Source organism: Mustela erminea, chromosome 16, assembly GCF_009829155.1.
Source record: "Mustela erminea isolate mMusErm1 chromosome 16, mMusErm1.Pri, whole genome shotgun sequence".
In the NCBI taxonomy this organism is placed as follows: domain Eukaryota; kingdom Metazoa; phylum Chordata; class Mammalia; order Carnivora; family Mustelidae; genus Mustela; species Mustela erminea.
In genome coordinates this window covers 852,479-872,502 of record NC_045629.1, presented here as the reverse complement: position 1 = coordinate 872,502, position 20,024 = coordinate 852,479, and the positions used below count along the sequence as shown (strand labels likewise).

General features: G+C 38.0%; 1 protein-coding gene across 6 annotated transcripts in view; it reads left to right on the top strand.

The window, feature by feature from the left end:
• Positions 1–13,847, top strand: part of PRKDC (protein kinase, DNA-activated, catalytic subunit) — a 243,636-nt gene extending 229,789 nt beyond the window's left edge. For 4 of the 6 annotated variants that reach the window (XM_032316858.1, XM_032316859.1, XM_032316857.1 and 1 more), the window contains 10 exons: positions 3,793–3,997; positions 5,787–5,854; positions 6,549–6,769; positions 7,079–7,171; positions 9,274–9,363; positions 9,790–9,861; positions 9,946–10,147; positions 10,747–10,935; positions 11,755–11,894; positions 13,506–13,847. In XM_032316858.1, the coding sequence (XP_032172749.1) occupies positions 3,793–3,997; positions 5,787–5,854; positions 6,549–6,769; positions 7,079–7,171; positions 9,274–9,363; positions 9,790–9,861; positions 9,946–10,147; positions 10,747–10,935; positions 11,755–11,894; positions 13,506–13,710 (1,485 nt within the window). In that variant the 3' untranslated portion in view covers positions 13,711–13,847. Of the gene's footprint in view, positions 1–3,792; positions 3,998–4,999; positions 5,050–5,786; positions 5,858–6,548; positions 6,770–7,078; positions 7,172–9,273; positions 9,364–9,789; positions 9,862–9,945; positions 10,148–10,746; positions 10,936–11,754; positions 11,895–13,505 lie in introns of those variants that run through there. The other 2 variants (XM_032316861.1, XM_032316863.1) reach the window with 2 other exon arrangements.
• The last annotated feature ends 6,177 nt before the right edge of the window (positions 13,848–20,024 follow it).

Below are 20,024 nucleotides of genomic sequence, written 5' to 3'. Positions count from 1 at the left end.
TGTAGATTTGCCTCTTCTGGACATTCCTTTTAATTGCTGTATATTATTCTGCTATAAGAACATGCCACATTTTGTTTATCCTTTTGTTAGTGGATGGACATTTGGAGTGTTTCCATGTCTTAGCTGTTATGAATGCTGCTGCTGTGACTATGTGTGTATAGGTTCTCTCGGGAGACCCTTAGGAGTGTAAAATGATATTTCTCTTTAGCTCTTCCTTTCATTTATGAATTAATTAGACTTGTGGACAGGGATTTTGTCTTGCTCATGTTTTCTCTCCATCTCCTAGAATGCTGCCTGATGTGAAACTAGCATCTTGAATTAGATGAATAATTGGTATAGTTTTGATAAGGAGAGTTAGATTTTGGTGGGTACTTTAGGTACATTCCTACTTAGGGTAGTTTTAATGTAGTATGAATGTGGGAACATGCAGGACTATCTGTTGCCTAAATGTGATCAGTGATATATCCTAAAAGTAAAGATAAAACCATAACTCTCTGTACTTCATGTTATGACATAATATTGGGCTATACATCATATCAAATCTATCTCACACTATTGAATATACAAGAGCCTCAGAAGGAAATATACATACTGTAAATATCCTTAAAATCAGTGTACTAGCATTCATAAATTTTATAAAATTGTAGAACACTAGATTTGAAAACATCTTTGTATTTGTTTTTTCTTAAACCAGTGGTCTACATGTGTTTTCTGTAAAGGTCCAGATTTTCAGTTTTCAGGCCATACCAATCTCATGTTATGAGTACTCAAATCTGTCATCCTAGTGCGAAAGCAGCCCTAGACAGTATGTAAATGAACAGGCATGGTTGGCAGGATTCCAGTAAAATTTTATTTATTAAAAACAGGCAGTGGGCTTTGACTTGCAGGCCATATTTTGCCATACCTTGTTCTAAACAAAGAAACTAGTTCTGAAAAACAAGAGACTTGCCCTGTATCAAATGGAGAGAACAGCAGAATGGCAACTGATAGCAAGTCCCCTAGCATAGTGAAACCAGTCCATCACCTGTGAGAAAGCTTCATTTCAGCAGTACTGTTCTTGTGCAGCCTTCCTCTATTTGCCCTCCTCTCAAGATGCTCTGACCCCGGCCCCAGACAGAGGGCAGGGTATGTCATCCTAGTTTGCTCTCTCTCTCCTCAGCTGGTGTGAGAATATCTGCAGTGGCCCTGTTCATCAGTCCATGTAGAATATTACTGTGCGGTCCTCAGTGAAGACTGCATGTTATCCCTTCGAATTCATGGCCATTTCTTTTCCTGCATGCTGGGTACCATAGTGCTCTACCCTAGAAATCTCTTGGGATAGACCACTGTTCTTCCCAGCTGCTGCAGAGCACAGCTGCATCCAACTCTAACGGAGGGAGGGTATCAGAGTGGCCCTATCATTCCTGCCAGGCACAATACTTGTTTTTGTTTTTTTAAATTTTTATTTATTTATTTGATAGAGAGAGAGAACAAAAGTAGGCAGAGAGAGAGGGAGAAGCAGGCTCTCTGCTGAGCAGAGAGCCCGATGCAGGGCTTAATCCCAGGATCCTGGGATCATGACCTGAGCCAAAGGTAGCCTCTTAACCCATTGAGCCACCCAGGTGCCCACAATGCTTGTTTTGAGGTTAATTCGAGTACCTTGGAAAATAAATCTAGAACTCTCTCTGCTTCATACCAAATCAATGCATAATTTGCATTTAATTAATTAATTAAAATAATAATCTACCCAAACAGAATTGCCTCAGATTTCACTTCAGAGAGGGCATTATGCCATTCACATATGTTGTTGGTGCTGATTATGTTTGGGAAATAGCTAATCTTTTCATGTATTTTAAGAACTGGAGATTGTTTCTATACTTTCAGTCCATCTACAGATTAAAGAATAAATTTGTTTTAGGGACGCCTGGGTGGCTCAGTTGGTTAAGCAGCTGCCTTCGGCTCAGGTCATGATCCCAGCGTCCTGGGATCGAGTCCCGCATCGGGCTCCTTGCTCCGCAGAGAGCCTGCTTCTCCCTCTGACTCTGCCTTCCACTCTGTCTGCCTGTGCTCGCTCTCGCTCGCTCTCTCTCTGACAAATAAATAAAATCTTTAAAAAAAAAAAAGAATAAATTTGTTTTATATATGTCAATTGTCCTATAATGGATTATCGTAAAGTAGGAGATATATTTCATTTAACCAGATTTATGTTTTAAATTTGGTAAAAAAAAAAATTGTAAAATGAAAGATAATTGGGTAAATCTTTGGGGACTATTATTAAGTCACTATTAGTGATTCTCTTTAAGTTTTGTTTTTTGTTTTTTTTTGTTTTGATACCAGGATTATAATTTAAATAAATACTTGAGTAGAGACTAGTACAGATATTTGTTATGTTCCAAGATAAAGGATGTCTAATAATTACTTTTAGAAATATAAATTATCTATGAAAATGCAGATTTGAAGGGGTACGTGTACCCCAGTGTTTATAGCAGCATTATCGATATAGCCAAACTATGGAGAGAACCCAAATGTGCATCAACTGATGAATGGATAAAGAAGATATAGTGTGTATATATATATATATATAATTTTTTTTTCATTCAATGGAATATTACTCAGCCATCAACAAATGAAATCATGGGGCGCCTGGGTGGCTCAGTGGGTTAAAGCCTCTGCCTTTTGCTCAGGTCATGATCCCGGGGTCCTGGGATTGAGCCCTGCATTGGGCTCTCTGCTGAGCAGGGAGTCTGCTTCCTCCTCTCTCCTCTCTCTGCCTGCTTTTCTGCCTATTTAAAAAAATGAAATCTTGCCATTTTCAGTGACATGGATGGAGCTAGAGTGTATCATACTAAGTGAGTTAAGTCAGTCAGAGAAAGACAAATACCATTTGATCTCACTCATGTGTGAAATTTAAAAAAGAAAACAGGTGAACATATGGGTAGGGGGAAAAGAAAAATAAGAGAGAGAAGCCACAAGGAGACTCTTAAAGAAGAGAACAAACTGAGGGTTGATGGAGGGTGGTGGGTGGGGGGTGGGCTAGATGGGAGATGGATATTAAGGAGGGCACTTGTGATGAGCACTGGGTGTTGTATGTATGTGAGGAATCACTGAATTCTACTCCTGAAACTAATATTGCTCTGTATGTTTACTAACCAAAATTTAAATTGAAAAAAAAATTATAATAAAAGAAATGTAAATTATCTAAATAATGTTTACACTGGCTTGTGATCCAAAATAATGGCTTGAAAGACCTTTTTTTTTTTTTAAAGATTTTATTTATTTATTTGACAGAGAGAGATCACAAGTAGATGGAGAGGCAGACAGAGAGAGAGCAGGGGCGGGGGCAGGCTCCCTGCTGAGCAGAGAGCCCGATGTGGGACTCGATCCCAGGACCCTGAGACCATGACCTGAGCCGAAGGCAGCGGCTTTAACCCACTGAGCCACCCAGGCACCCAAAAGACCTTTATTAAGGAATGTAGCATTTTTATATTTTGCTCTTCAGCTCTGATGAAGAATCACAGGCTTTTCATTTTTATTGAATTACTCCCTTTACTTAGTGCCTCATTCCTAATTACTCCTGCTGTCATAATAATGTAGATCAGTAACTAGACAATGGACACAAAGAGGTTAAAAGGTTTTTAAGCCCTTATTAGAACTTATGATTAGAATTTTTGATAGGTCATTACTAACTGTATTCTTTATGTCTTTTTAGAGGAACACAAAAAACATTCAAGGAAGGCAAAAGTATAAATCTAGAGCCTTCCTGAATTATAAAACTAAACACTAATGTTTAATGTAAATTATTATTAATTTCAGGATTTTGGAAAAGAATTTGATAAACACTTTGGGAAAGGAGGTTCTAAGTTACCTGGAATGAAACTCCGTGACTTTACTGACATTACTGACTCACTGTTTTATAAAATGGGCAGAGACTCAAAGCCACCTGGGAATCTGAAAGAATGCTCACCCTGGATGAGTGACTTCAAAATAGAATTTTTGAGAAGTGAGCTGGAGATTCCTGGTGAGTTTACCCTTGGGGTGACAAATTGGACTTTAAGGAGAATAGTGGCATAGCAAGGATTCTTGATTTCTAAAACTAGGAATATTAGGTTCTTGACAGTTACCTTTTTTTTTAAAGAATTTAAAATTTCACCATACCTTTTTGTCATTAGGAGAATCTATAATTACTGTGAATTAGTACACTGAACTAAATGTCTAATTAGACTGTAGTTTTCTTATTTTCCTGATTATACAAGTATTCAGATTTCCATTTAATAATAATGTAACTGTAATTTCCTCTGAATATACTCATGCTTTGCTCCTAAATAACTTTTCTTCAAGAAATGTCATACAGGTGTAAGTGCAGATCACTTCCTTGGATGTATAGGTTGGTCCCGTTTAAAATGACAAGATACTTGCAACGACGTGGATGGAACTAAAGGGTATTATGCTTAGCGAAATAAGTCAATCGGAGAAAGACAACTATCATATGATCTCCTGATATGAGGAAGTGGAGATGCAACATGGGGGGGTTGGGGGGATAGGAAAAGAATACATGAAATAAGATGGGATCAGGAGGGAGACAAACCATAAGAGACTTTTAATGTCACAAAACAAACTGAGGAGGGCTGGGGGGTGGGGGGTAGGGTGAGGGTGGTGGGGTTATGGACATTGGGTAGGGTATGTGCTATGGTGAGTGCTGTGAAGTGTGTAAACCTGGCGATTCACAGACCTGTACCCCTGGGGCTAATAATACATTATATGTTTATTAAAAAATAAAAAAATATTTAAAAAAACAAAATGACAAGATAATGATAAATGACTTATACCTTCAGGACAAATAATGGTGACACTGAGGATAGAGACACACAGCAAGTTGGTCTGATGTGATTTTTCAAAGACAATCTTTACACATTCCATGTTCTTCACCCTGGAATTTGCCAAAGAAATGTTTTTTTATGGTTATTCATATTCTCATCTAGTGGATATAAAAACAAATTGGAGACTTTCTTATTATTAACAGCTCTAGAACCTGTCAAGAATCTATGCATTGCATAAAGAAAAGCTGAAAATGTAAGCCTCCTCATATGTAGCTTGATTCTCCTTGAAATAAAGTGTTCTAGCTTAATGCATTATTTTTCCTGTTTGTAATTTGTCTACTCCATTAGAATCGGAAGCTAACTTCCATTAGTCAAATTGAGAAATAATAGTATTATTTTAAAAAAACCAAAACTCGGGGTGCCTGGGTGGCTCAGTGGGTTGGGCTGCTGCCTTCGGCTCGGGTCGTGATCTCAGGGTCCTGAGCTCTCTGCTGTACAGGGAGCCTGCTTCCCTCTCTCTTTCTCTCTCTCCCTCTGCCTGCCTCTCTGCCTACTTGTGATCTCTGTCTGTCAAATAAATAAATAAAATCTTTTAAAAAAAAAAAAAAAAACAAAACTCAAATTTGGAGGGACACTTGGGTGGCTCAGTTGGTTAAGCATCTAACTCTTGCTTTTGGCTCAGGTCATGATCTCAAGGGTGTGAGATCGAACCACCATCAGGTGACGACTTAGCAGGGATTCTGCTTGAGATTCTCTCTGCCCTTCCCCACCACCCCACACCCCCAACACATGTATTCCTTCTCTCTCTCTTTAAAATAAATAAATAAATCTTTTTTTAAAAGTCAAGTTTTTTAAAAATGAAAACTTTAAGTAAAAAATTTTATCATATAACTTTTTTTTTTAATTATTATTAGATCAATAGGTATGCGTTAAAAATACAGGGTTCCGTAACAAGCTATATCTAAGTAAGGCTTCTGTGGTTTGTCTTAGGTCAATATGATGGCAAAGGAAAGCCAATGCCAGAATACCATGCACGAATCTCTGGGTTTGATGAGCGGGTAGGTGCCAGTGTTTGTGACTGTTGCCAGTGTTTAACAAGTATTGGTGAGTAACTGTTGGATGAAGGAAGAGGAAATAATCATAAATAGCTTGAAGGCCTGTTTCTCTTCATTGTACTATATTCTGTCCTGAAAGTATTTACATAGGAGCAAAATTTCTCATCAGTCACACCTGATTTCTGTAAAGATTGTGAGTGTGAGTTCTTCAGATATAAGATGGACATATTTGTCTTTACTAAAGAAAAGACAGTTACCCATCGTGATCTCAAATGCACAGCGTATTCTGATCCTATTACATACTGAATCTCTTAATATAATGCTTCAGTGTTTCAGTGTACAAACTCAGAGTAAACTTTGTGTGTGTATCTATCTTAAAACATATGTAGAATTAAATTAAGTGATTTTAGGAAGTTTGTATGTTGCTCATTACTAAGGATATCCACATTTATAAGCAATCATTTATAATAAGGGACATGCAGTTTCCAGAGGCACAGCAGTAGGCATAAACAGGTAACAAATACTTTGCTGGCACTAGGTTCTCTATTATTTTTCTGTCACTTCACTCGGTCCTCAAAGAGAGGTATCTCTTTGAGGAATGTGTGCCAACCAGCCTTACTTTCCTCTCTTGATAATGATATGATCAGCTGTTTGGTCAGATTCTTACACTGCATCTAAAATATTTTAATTTTTAAAGGTAAAAGTCATGGCCTCTATCAGAAAACCAAAGCGCATCATCATCCGAGGCCACGATGAGAAAGAGTACCCTTTCCTTGTCAAGGGGGGTGAAGACCTGCGGCAGGACCAGCGGATTGAACAACTCTTTGAAGTCATGAATGTCCTCCTTTCTCAGGATGCTGCCTGTAGCCAGAGAAACATGCAGTTGAAGACCTACCATGTCATACCCATGACCTCCAGGTAGGACCAATGTACACAGTCATTCTAGAACAGACTTATATGAATGGAAATTCTAACACTGAGCCAAATCCTTGTTTAAGGTTACAGAGGTGGGATTGGAGGTCACTTGACAATTTGGTATTTAAGCTTTCACAAAGACTGGGCTAAACAGAACTAATAAACACAAATCTATGATTTTCAGATTTAATGTGGAGAAGGTAAATGAACTGACATGAAGAAATCTGTTCTGCTTTGATTCTACAGAACTTTTTTCTAGTGAGGAAAAACAGTTTGGGTTTGTTTTCATAAACTATTTCTTCTCTTTTTCAGATTAGGACTAATTGAATGGATTGAAAATACTTTCACCTTGAAGGACTTTCTTTTGAGTAACATGTCACGAGAGGAGAAAGCAGCTTATATAAGGTGATGTGGAGCCTAAATACTCCTTCATCTCTGCGCAGACACATCCTGCAACCTGGTTATTCCCCAGTCCTAATCTCCCTGAGTAATGTTAAGTTTATATTAAGTTTCCTCTACCTCGTGTTTCTAGTGACATTTCTGGTCCCCTCCTAATTTGGGGCTCTGAGCCACACCCTGGCTAGTTGTTTTCTCCACTTCTGGCTGGATTTATAAACTAAATGAAGTAGAGGGTTCCAAACAGTAGCTGCATAAATTTTACCACAATGAAAAAAAAAGTATTAGCTTTGCAACAACACAAAAAAAACCCTTGAAGGAAACAAATAGTAAGATTAGCAGCTAACATTTGATTAAACATTTTCTGCATGCTAGGCAGCATTCTCAGCTCTTAATCTGTAGGAAGTCATTTCTTTCTTACAAAAACCTACAAGTTATTTTAACACATCTGTACAGATGAGGAAGTTAAGGCCCAGAGAGGTTATGTAACTTGTCCTAGGCTGCCCAGCATATAGAAATGGGATAGCTAGGATTATTAGTGATTAATTCTAGATCATGATATTGGTGCTTTTTATTTTTCTTTATCCTTTTATATTTTCCAAGTTTTCAACAATGAACATATATTTTTAATCAGAAAGGGGTTTTTTGTTTTTTGTTTCTGTGAAGAAAAATAAGGACAACATTGAAAGACATTTTGAAGAGGAGTTGACAAATCTTGATGTGTAACTATTAGATGAAGGAAGAGGAAATGGAAATAGCTTCAAGGCCTATTTCTCTTCATTGTACTCTCTTCTGTCCTGAAAGTACTTACATGGGAGCAAAATTCTCACCAGTCAAAAATGATTTCTGTAAAATAAAGCATTTTCTTATCAAACTCATGCTCCTGCTAAATAAGGCTGAGTTTATGAATTTTTAATATGAGTCCTTTGCGTACAGTTGTTTCTGCATTCCCTGGAAGATAGGGAAACTGACAGACAGTACTTTCAGGAGTCAGGAAGTCCAGATCTCACGCCAGTGCTAACTTATAGTGGTTCTGACTTACAGAAGGAATCTTGAAAAAATGACTTGCCTTTCCCTTGTTCCCATGCCTCCATTTCTAAGATGAGATAGTTTAAAATACATATTAAACATAGGTATCAATGGAGTTTAAAGTGCTTTTCAAATACAGAAGTTTATAAATTACTTCCCACTACGTTTTTAAAACAAGGCACTTCCAGCCCCATTAGTAAAATCATTGCTACTTTTTTCTTAATTTGTGTGTTGCAGTTTTCCAGCCTAATTATTTTCATCCCAAATGAAACTTGAAGAGAATTTAGACTGAAATGGAAAGCTGTATTGTGGAATTAACTTACTAGCAATTCAGAAAATATTCACTCTAAGTGATTGAACTACTAACACATAAAATAGTTCTATCTTTAGATTTCTTTTTAGGAAAACTTGTTAAGGCTTTTGACAAACCCCAAAGTAGCCAAACTACAAACTACAAACACATTTCCAGCAGCCCAGTATGGCTTTTGCTTGTGAAGTATTACTAAAAGCTTTCTAAATTCAATTCAAAGCCATTGTCATTTAAGAAAATATCTTACTGTATTTAGTATGGATTTTGTATGTATCTGCATAATTGAAGTGGTGAAGAAAAAGTGTGGCAATCCAAATAGACTTCACCCATCTTCAACACATAATTTGTGGTCTTTTAGTTTGTAGTGGTAGTATCATCTATCACTTCTTGCTTATTCTAAGTAAGTTGTTACGGTTCTTTTCCACTACCTGATTTTTAGAACCATAGGCCTTGATCCTAAACACTTAGGTTTAGTTCATCTTGCTCCTCTCTGTATGAAGTGGAAATTGATTGTATCTGATCATTTTGTGCCTGAATTTTTGCATAGAAAGTAGCTTTGGTTTCTTTAGGAGTAACTAAGAATGAATAATGATATGTTGAGATTCTATATCCAGAGTAGCATGGGTTCAGTGTTAATATTGAATATGATTAAAAGTCATAGTTCTTTCCCTGGTTCTTCATTATTTTTCAATGAATTCTTGATCTTTGCCATTGAAATCACTATAATGCTAAATATCTTCCTGTGGCTGATTCCCTTTTTCCTGATTGTCAGTGATCCCAAAGCACCACCATGTGAATATAGAGACTGGCTGGCAAAGATGTCTGGGAAATACGATGCTGGTGCTTACATGGCAATGTTTAAGTAAGTTTTGTTTTGATTTTCCATTTTACTAACTAGTTATTTCTTCTCAAAGTTGCATGTTACTTTTGTTTCTTAGGAAGTTTTGCCTTGGGCGCCTGGGTGGCTCAGTCAGTTAGGCATCTTCCTTCGGCTCAGGTCATGATCTCAGGGTCCTGGGATCAAGCCCCACATTAGGCTCCCTTCTCAGCAGGAAGTCTGCTTTTCCCTCTCCCTTTACCCCTCCTGCCCTGCTCGTGTTCTCTCTCTCTCTCTCATGCTCTCTTTCTCTCAAATAAATAAATAAAATCTTTAAAAAAAAAAAAAGTTTTGCCTCAGATCATCAAAACCTAGTTATTTGGTACTTGAGCTTCAATATAAATAATTTTAAATTTTAAATCTTAAGTCATAGAAATTTGTTCTAATTAGACATTTTCTATTAAATCATAGGGCAGCTAGTCGTTCTGAAACAGTCACATCTTTTAGAAGGAGAGAAAGTAAAGTGCCAGCTGATCTCTTAAAGTAAGTATCCTTCTGACTGTACAAACCAGTTGATGGTGTAACAGAGACTACAGAGGTCTTGTCTCCTCCCCACCCCCCCGCCAGGCGGGCCTTTCTGAAGATGAGCACAGGCCCTGAGGCCTTCCTGGCACTTCGCTCCCACTTTGCCAGTTCTCATGCTCTTATGTGTATTAGCCACTGGATTCTGGGCATTGGAGACAGACATCTGAACAATTTCATGATAAGCATGGAGACAGGTGGAATGATCGGAATCGACTTTGGACATGCATTTGGATCAGCTACTCAGGTATGCTAACCTTGCCTTTGCTGTTCTTGGCTGATTTAGAACCATAGTCATAGGACCTTCTGGATGGTTTTTAAGGAAGAAATGACATATCAATTAGCTTGGTTTGTCATGGTCATAAAATTTGACATTCTTGCAGAATAAGGGATAATCTCAACTTTGTTTTGACCTTGTTCAAACAGGTTACAGAAGGTTAGGTGATGAATTATATAATCAAAGCCAAGAATAACATGTGTTCCTATAAAAAGGGAAGACTGTAAGAAGGTTTTATGAAGGCCCTTAATGTAAATGTCTTCCACAAGATGTGATACAATACAGATCTTTCGTCTGACATTAAATAGTGAATGTTTTCAGTTGTACTTACAATGTGTCTACAGGCTGTATGGTCCTATACAGATAGGTTTGTGCATTGCAAAGATGATTGTGTTGATTACTCTTGGGCACTGTGGATTCACATCTGTGTAGCTAATTCCAAGAAAAGAAGAGTTCATATTTTCACTAACTGTGAATACTAACTAACTTTGGAAGGATGTTTTCTGCCTTTTCTTTTGTGATTTCTAGTTCATACGTTCCCCTTCTTGTACATATTTTTTTCTCTCTAGTTTCTGCCAGTCCCTGAATTGATGCCTTTTCGTCTGACACGCCAATTTATCAATCTGATGTTACCAATGAAAGAAGCAGGTGTTATGTCCAGTGTCATGGTGCATGCACTGAGAGCCTTCCGCTCACACTCTGACCTGCTTATTAACACCATGGACGTGTTCGTAAAGGAACCTTCCTTCGACTGGAAAGTAGGCTTGTTTATATGCACTTTTCATTTTTATTACATTTGCCAGGGGCTGATCTGGCATCTCTTATTATATGAAGGAAATACATCAAATTGTATTTATTAAAATATTTAATTCTTTCATGTAGTATTTCTTAAAATTAACATTTGGGGCCAGTTGACCTGAAAACTGTAAGAAACATGTAAGAAACATAATCTTCATTTGGAGAAAACTGAATATATTCAAATGAATATATTTCTAACATAGAGTTAATATAGACCTATCGGTGATAGGTCTGATTTCTGAGAAAACTTTTAGCTTAAAATCTGTTCCATGTGAGGGTCCTTGATTTGACACATAGTGCTTTATTAAATGTTGAGGTTCTTCATAATACATCCCCAAAAGAATGAAGGTTAGTGATGGCATCCTTGACACTGTGTGATACCTAACTGCCGTCCCTCACTGTCATTGACACTGTTATGTGCAGTACTATTAGAATGTGTATAAAAAGCTATATATAAAGCTCTCTCCAGTTAAAGATATTTATTTTATTTTTTTTTTAAAGATTTTATTTATTTATTGGACAGAGAGAGAGATCACAAGCAGGCAGAGAGGCAGGCAGAGAGAGGAGGAAGCAGGCTCCCCGCTGAGCAGAGAGCCCGATGCGGGGCTCGATCCCAGCACCCTGGGATCATGACCTGAGCGGAAGGCAGAGGCTTAACCCACTGAGCCACCCAGGCGCCCCAAGATATTTATTTTAAAATCATTGCTTGTTCAGTCTGTTTGGATGTGTTCATATAAACTGTTATAATAAGCAGAGAACATCATGTTCTTTTCTTTTAGAATTTTGAACAGAAAATGCTAAAAAAAGGAGGATCGTGGATTCAAGAAATAAACGTAACTGAAAAAAATTGGTATCCCCGGCAAAAAATACATTATGCTAAGAGAAAGTTAGCAGGTGCCAACCCAGCAGTTATTACTTGGTAAGATGGTTATTTTTGAAGGAAAAAAAAAGACACCAACATGCTACTATTTACTGAAGAATTACCAATGTATAAAGTCCTGAATACTTTCCATTTAGCCTGTGATGTTAGCATTATTAGCCTCATTTTTCAAATGAAAAAAAGCATGGCTTCTCTAAGGCTGGGCAGTGTCCATCTCTCGGAATGCTATGTATTTGGCCTCTGCCTTTTTGGCACAGTCTTCAGGTCAGTGCCTGGAATAACCTGTACCAATGTCAGGAACAGCAGGAGCTTTTTTTTTTTTTTTTTTTTAACAATTTTACTTATTTATTTATTTATTTGAGAAAGAGAGAGAGAGAGAGAGAGTGAGCATGAGCCAGTGAGCCAGGGCAGGGGTGGGAGGCAGGAGGCAAAGGAAGAGGGAAAAGCAAACTCCCCACTGAGCAGGGAGCCTGATGTGGGACTCAATCCCTGAGCCAAAGGCAGAAGCTTAACCAACTGAGCCACTCAGGCACCCCCAGCAGGAGCATTTTTTAGACAATTACAATAATATTTTTGTATATTAGAGGAGATTTAGATTCTAAATTTGCTTCTTGCACAAGCAAGAAAAGAAGAAATAGGTAAATTCATCAAAACTTAAAAGCTTTGTGTTTGGGGCGCCTGGGTGGCTCAGTTGTTAAGCGTCCGCCTTCGGCTCAGGTCATGATATCAGGGTCCTGGGATCAAGCCCTGCAATGGGCTCCCTGCTCAGCAGGAAGCCTGCTTCTCCCTCTCCCACTCCCTGTGCTTGTGTTTCCTATCTCACCATGTCTTTCTCTGTCAAATAAGTAAATAAAATCTTGGGTGCCTGGGTGGCTCAGTGGGTTAAGCCGCTGCCTTCGGCTCAGGTCATGATCTCAGGGTCCTGGGATCGAGTCCCGCATCGGGCTCTCTGCTCAGCGGGAAGCCTGCTTCCCTCTCTCTCTCTCTGCCTGCCTCTCCATCTACTTGTGATTTCTCTCTGTCAAATTAAAAAAAAAAAAAAAAAAAGTTCTGTGCCTCACAGGATACCATTAAGAAAGTAAAAAGATAGCTCCACAAAATGGGAGAAAATATTTGAAAGTCATAGCTGATAAGGGACTTGTATTGAGAATACTTTTTTTAAAAATCTCTTAAAACTCAATAAAAAGACAACCCAATTTAAAAATGACCAAAGGATTTGAACAGACATTTCTCTAAAGAAGGTGTCTAAATGACCAAGTAGCATATGGAAAGATGCTTAAAATTATTAATATCAGAGAAATACAAAGAGAGGTACCACTTCACACCCACTAGAATGGCTATAATTAAAAAATGGAATATTGGGCTCCCTGGGTGGCACATTCGGTTGAACATTTGATTCTTATATTCTCTCTCTCTCTTTTTTAAATTATTTATTTATTTGACAGAGCGAGATCACAAGTAAGAGGGGGGAGGGGGGGGTGGGAAAGCAGGCTCCCTGCCTAGTAGAGAGCTGGACACAGACTTGATGTTGACTCTTCTGTTCTATAAGTGATGAGAGGGAATATTTGAATAGGATAGCTAGGAATGCAGGCAACAAGGGAAAAATAATGAATGGTTCATGTTTTTGTATTTGTTTAATCTTTTTTACAGTGATGAGCTGTTCCTGGGCCATGAGAAGGCACTTGCCTTTGGAGATTATGTGGCTGTAGCACGAGGAAGCAAAGATCACAACATTCGTGCCCAACACCCAGAGAGTGGGCTGTCAGAAGAGGCTCAAGTCAAGTGCTTGATTGACCAGGCCACAGACCCCAACATCCTTGGTAGAACTTGGCAAGGATGGGAGCCCTGGATGTGAAGAACTGCGGGAGTCAGCAGATAAAAAGCATGAGAGTATTTGAAGAATCTCCTAAACTTGGGACACCTGGGTGGCTCAAATGGTTAAGCATCTGCCTTTAGCTCAGGTCGTGATCCCAGGTCCTAGGATCGAGCCCCGCATTGGGCTCCCAGCTCAAGAGGGAGCCTGCTTCCCCCTCTGCTTCTTCCTCTCTCCACTGCTCATGCTCTCTCTCTCACTCTCTCTCAAATGAATAAATAAAATCTTAAAAAAAAAAAATCTAAACTTTCATCTACAGCAATCAATGTGCTGATTTTCCTGAAGCACTGAACAGAAGAAATCTATTTTAGTGTTGTGGTCTTGTAGCTGGAGTTTAATCTAGATCATGATGAATAAGTGAATATTGGTATGAATGAAAGATTAGATTATAAACAAAGATTTGGTTAGGATTATAATGGGCTTAAAGTGGGGAAAAAAATATATATCTAGGCCCAGACAAGAATTAAACCAAGAATATGGCATATTACAAGTACTATGACTTAGATAAACCAACTACTTAATAAATGGTGTATGAACATTCCATGCAGTATTCTCATTAGTAATTGACATATTGGAAATAATACCCAGAAGACCTTATCACTAAGATTTTATGAGAGTAAAGCCAATAGCATAAGTGATAAAATGTTACCTTGTATTAGTACAGGAATAATAATGAATGGCTCATAATATTTAGAAATGATTGCTTTTGAGATTTTAAGATATTTGTCTATGCTATCTTTTTTTTTTTTTTTTTTTTGTCTATGCTATCTTTTACTTTATTCTCTTCTGTTTTAGACAGAAGATAGATTTAGATAAATTTGTTCTCTAGAAGAGAAAGTATTTAGGAGAGATAAAAGAGCTTGGTCTTAGCACTCATTTTTGCTCTCATATCCACAATAGGAAAATAGATAAAAGTGCATAGCATCCCAGACTCAGAATTTCTAACTTCAAGAATTGCAAGTATGATGATAGGGATAGCACACAGCATTTCAAGTCTAGGAAAAAACAAACAAAACCTTTGGAAATGAATTTCTTACTTGGAGAGAAAATATGCATTCTAAAACAACAAGATCAAATTATGAAATACAAAAATGGCTTCCTTTCCTTCATAGAATCTCTACCCCTCATCTAATCCTGCACACACCTGAACTGATTTCAGGCTGGCTCTCAGCTTTTTGTTATTGTTTCTTTAAACATTTATAGTTGGAGACTCTTGTATGCTTTTGAAAAATAATAATCTTAGGAATATGAAACATTTAGATTTTTTCCTAAAGTAGACTATAGCTCTTACACAGTTTAAGGAACAAAATGTTTACCTTATAAAATATTTCATTATACTACTTGACAAAGTCATTCTGATAAATACAGGTTGAATCCATTATGATTAAAAATAAAACATTATATTCTCAACAAATGGTATTATATTAAACCAAAGAAATTACATCTCAAAAATAAGCAATCGTGTATATGAAAATCCAGTATACACATAATCTAGTAAATATTCTTTGCTAAACACATAACCAAAAAAAACTACCTTGATGTTGATTATAGTATTTCTTTTAAACAGCTATTTTTGCTTGTGTCTTGATGATGTGGGATGTATTCCCATATGTTATGGGAAACCCTGTTTTTTAAGGACTATTTTTTATGTCAGTAAGTTCATTGTTACAAGATGACTGTGTATAGGAGTCCATTTTCAAAGCTGTCTGCTTGAAATTGTATCCAAACCTATGAGACTACAGTAAAAACTTACTGTATACAGTTTTCAGAGACATTTGCACAGCTGCTCAGGATGGTAAATGACCTCATTACACATGAAGGACTACATGTCCAAGACTTATCTTGTCTCCAAACTTCAACCCTGTGATTCTTGGCTGAATAAAGAAAACTTGTTTGGAAAACAGGAAATAAAAGAAGACACCTGTACTGATTATAAAGAAATATGAATAGTATCAGAAAGATTCTTGGGATTTTCTATTTGTAGGATCAGGTTATCTGATAATAGTTTAACCTCCCTAATTTGAGTGCTTTTATTTCTTTTTTCTTGTCTAATTGCTCTGGCTAGAAGATACAGTACAATGTTGAGTAATGATGGTAAAAGTGAGCATCCTTCTTTTGTTTATACCTCATTTTTAGGGAGATATTTTCATTTTTCACCATTGAGTGTCATGTTAGCTGTGGGACATTTACACAAATGTCCTTTTATATGTTGATAAAATTCCCTTCTGTTTTTAGTTTGCTGAGATTTTTATCATTATAAGTGTTGTAAAATGCTTATTTTGCATTAAATGATATGAACTTCTGGTTTTTCTTCATTTATGAATGTGAATTATAATGATTGATATTTAGATGTTGAACCATCCAGCATTGCTGGGATAAATCCTGCTTGGCCATGGTGAATAATCCTTTTATTATGCTCTTGGATTCTGTTTGCCAGTATTTTGTTGAGAATTTAATTTTTATTTTTTTAATTTCATTTCAGTGTTCCAGAATTCATTGTGCACCACACCCAGTGCTCCATGCAATACATGCCTTCCATAATACCCACTACCAGGCTCACCCAACCTCCCACCCTCCACCCCTCCAAAACCCTCAGATCGTTTTTCAGAGTCCACAGTCTCTCATAGTTGATCTCCCCCTCCAATTTGCCTCAACTCCCTCTCCATCTCCCCATGTCCTCTATGTTATTCCTTATGCTCCACAAATAAGAAAAAACATATGATAATTGATTCTCTCTGCTTGACTTATTTCATTCAGCATAATCTCTTCCAGTCCCATCCATGTTGATACAAAAGTTGGGTATTCATCCTTTCTGATGGAGGCATAATACTCCATAGTATATATGGACCACATCTTCCTTATCCATTCGTCCGTTGAAGGGCATCTTGGTTCTTTCCACAGTTTGGTGACTGTGGCCATTGCTGCTATGAACACTGATAATTTTTGAATCAGAGTTTATGAGGGATATTGGTCTCTAGTTTTCTTGTGGAACCTCTAGATTTGGTATCAGGATAATGATTTTTCAGATGAGTTAGAAAGTTTTCATTTCTCTGTTAAATTTTAGAAAAGCTTGAGAAGGATTGGTGTTAACTCTTTTTTTTTTTTTAAGATTTTATTTTATTTATTTGTCATAGAGAGAGAAGCGAGAGCAAGCACAGGCAGACAAAGTGGCAGGAGCCCGATGTGGGACTCGATCCCAGGACGTTGGGATCATGACCTGAGCCGAAGGCAGCCGCTTAACCAACTGAGCCACCCAGGCGTTCCTAACTCTTTTTTTTTTTTTTTAAGACTTTAACATTTAGGGCGCCTGGGTGGCTCAGTGGGTTAAGCCTCTGCCTTCGACGCAGGTCATGATCTCAGGATCCTGGGATTGAGTCCCCCCACATCAGGCTCTCTGCTCGGCAGGGAACCTGCTTCCTCCTCTCTCTCTCTGCCTGCCTCTCTGCCTACTTGTGATCTCTGTCAAATAAATAAATAATATCTTTAAAAAAAAAAAAAGACTTTAACATTTATTTTAGAGAGAGTGTGTGTGTACAGGTGGCAGGAGGGGCAGTGGAGAGAGAATCCCAAGCAGACTGGTGCTAAGCATGGAGCCCAGTGCGGTGCTCGATCTCACAACCTTGAGAGTGACCTGAATTGAAATCAAGAGTTGGATGTTTAACCGACTGAGCCACCCAAGCACCCCATGAATGGTGTTAACTCTTAACTGTTTTATAAAATTCATCACTCAAGTCATCTAGGTGTTGGTCAGCTCTTTGTTGGGAGATATTTTTTTGCATTTATTTTTGTCTCTCTTTTTTTTTTAAGTTGAAGTATAATTAACATGTAGTGTTATAGTAGTTTCAGGTATACAATCTAGTGATTACACAATTTTTTTTTAATTCATTTGAGAGAGAATGAGAGCAGAATCCTGGGGAGAGGCAGAAGGAGAGAGAAAGGAAGAAGCAGACTCCCTGCAGAGCAGGGAACCCGATATGGGTTAAGTTAAGTGACAGAAACGTAACTAAGCTATTCATTTAAAATATTCTCACAAAGGAAAGGCCAGATCCAGGTAGTGTCCCTGGTGAATTTTCATCAAATATTTAAAGAAAAAATAAGACTGACACTTCATCCTAGCCTCAGCAATCAGACAACAAAAAGAAATTAAAGGCATCCAAATCAGCAAAGAACTCAAACTATCACTCTTTGCAGATGATATGATACTTTATGTAGAAAACCCAAAAGACTCCACTCCAAATCTGCTAGAACTTGTACAGGAATTCAGTAAAGTGTCAGGATATAAAATCAATGCACAGGGGTGCCTGGGTGGCTCAGTGGGTTAAAGCCTCTGCCTTCGGCTCAGGTCATGATCCCAGGGTCCTGGGATCGAGCCCCACATCAGGCTCTCTGCTCAGCAGGGAGCCTGCTTCCTCCTATCTCTCTGCCTGCCTCTCTGCCTACTTGTGATCTCTGTCAAATAAATAAACAAAATCTTTAAAAAAAATTATCAATGCACAGAAGTCAATTGCATTTCAATACACCAACCACAAGACAGAGGAAAGAGAAACTAAGGAGTCAATCTCATTTACAATTGCACCCAAAACCATAAGATACCTAGGAATAAACCTAACCAAAGAAACAAAGAATCTGTACTCAGAAAACTATAAATACTCATGAAAGAAATTGAGGAAGACACAAAAAAAAAAGAAAAATGTTCCATGCTCATGGATTGGAAGAAAAAATGTTGTGAACATGTCTATGCTACCTAAAGCAATCTACATGTTTAATGCAATCCCTATCAAAATACCATCCACTTTTTTCAAAGAAATTGAACAAATAATCCTAAAATTTATATGGTACCAGAAAAGACCTCGAATGCCAGAGAAATGTTGAAAAAGAAAGCCAAAGTTGGTGGCATCACAATTCTGGACTTCAAACTCTTACAAAGCTGTCATCATCAAGACAATATGGCACTGACACAAATACAGACACATAGATCAATGGAACAGAATAGAAAGCCCAGAAATAGACCCTCAACTCTATGGTCAACTAATCTTCGACAAAGCAGGAAAGAATGTTCAATGGAAAGAAGACAGCCTCTTCAACAAATGGTGTTGGAAAAATTGGATAGCCACATGCAGAAGAATGAAACTGGAGCATTTCCTTATACCACACACAAGAACAGACTCAAAATGGATGAAGGACCTCAATGTGAGAAAGGAATCCATCAAAATCCTTGAGGAGAACACAGGCAGCAACCTCTTCGACCTCAGCTGCAGCAATTTCTTCCTAGGAACATCGCCAAAGGCAAGGGAAGCACGGGCAAAAATGAACTATTGGGACTTCATCAAGATCAAAAGCTTTTGCACAGCAAAGGAAACAGTAAACAAAACAAAAAGACAACTGATAGAATGGGAGAAGATTTTTGCAAATGACATATCAGATAAAGGGATAGTATCCAAGATCTATAAAGAACTTATCAAACTCAACACCAAAAGAACAAATAATCCAATCAAGAAATGGGCAGAGGACATGAACAGACATTTCTGCAAAGAAGACATCCGGATGGCCAATAGACACATGAAAAAGTGCTGCACATCCCTCGGCATCAGGGAAATACAAATCAAAACCATGAGATACCACCTCACACCACTCAGAATGGCTAAAATTAACAAGTCAGGGAATGACAGTTGCTGGCAAGGATGCAGAGAAAGGGGAACCCTCCTACACTGTTGGTGGGAATGCAAGCTGGTGCAACCACTCTGAAAAACAGTATGGAGGTTCCTCAAAAAGTTGAAAATAGAGCTACCCTATGACCCACCAATTGTACTACTGGGTATTTAGCCCAAAATAGAAATGTAGTGATCCGAAGGGGCACGTGCATCCAAATGTTTATAGCAACAATGTCCCCAATAGCCAAACTATGGAATGAACCTAGGTGTCTTATCAACGGATGAATGGATAAAGAAGATGTGGTGTATATATATACAATGGAATACTATACGGCCATCAAAAGAAATGAAATCTTGCCATTTGCGACAACATGGATGGAACTAGAGGGTATTATGCTTAGCGAAATAAGTCAATCAGAGAAAGACAATTATCATATGATCTCCCTGATCTGAGGAAGTTGAGAGGCAATGTGTGGGGTCTGGGGGGCAAGGAAAGGAATAAAAGAAACAAGATGGGATCAGGAGGGAGACAAACCATAAGAGACTCTTAATCTCACAAAACAAAGGGAGAGTTGCTGGGGGGAGGGAGGGAGGGAGAGGGTGGCTGGGTTGTGGACATTGGGGAAGGTATGTGCTATGATGAGT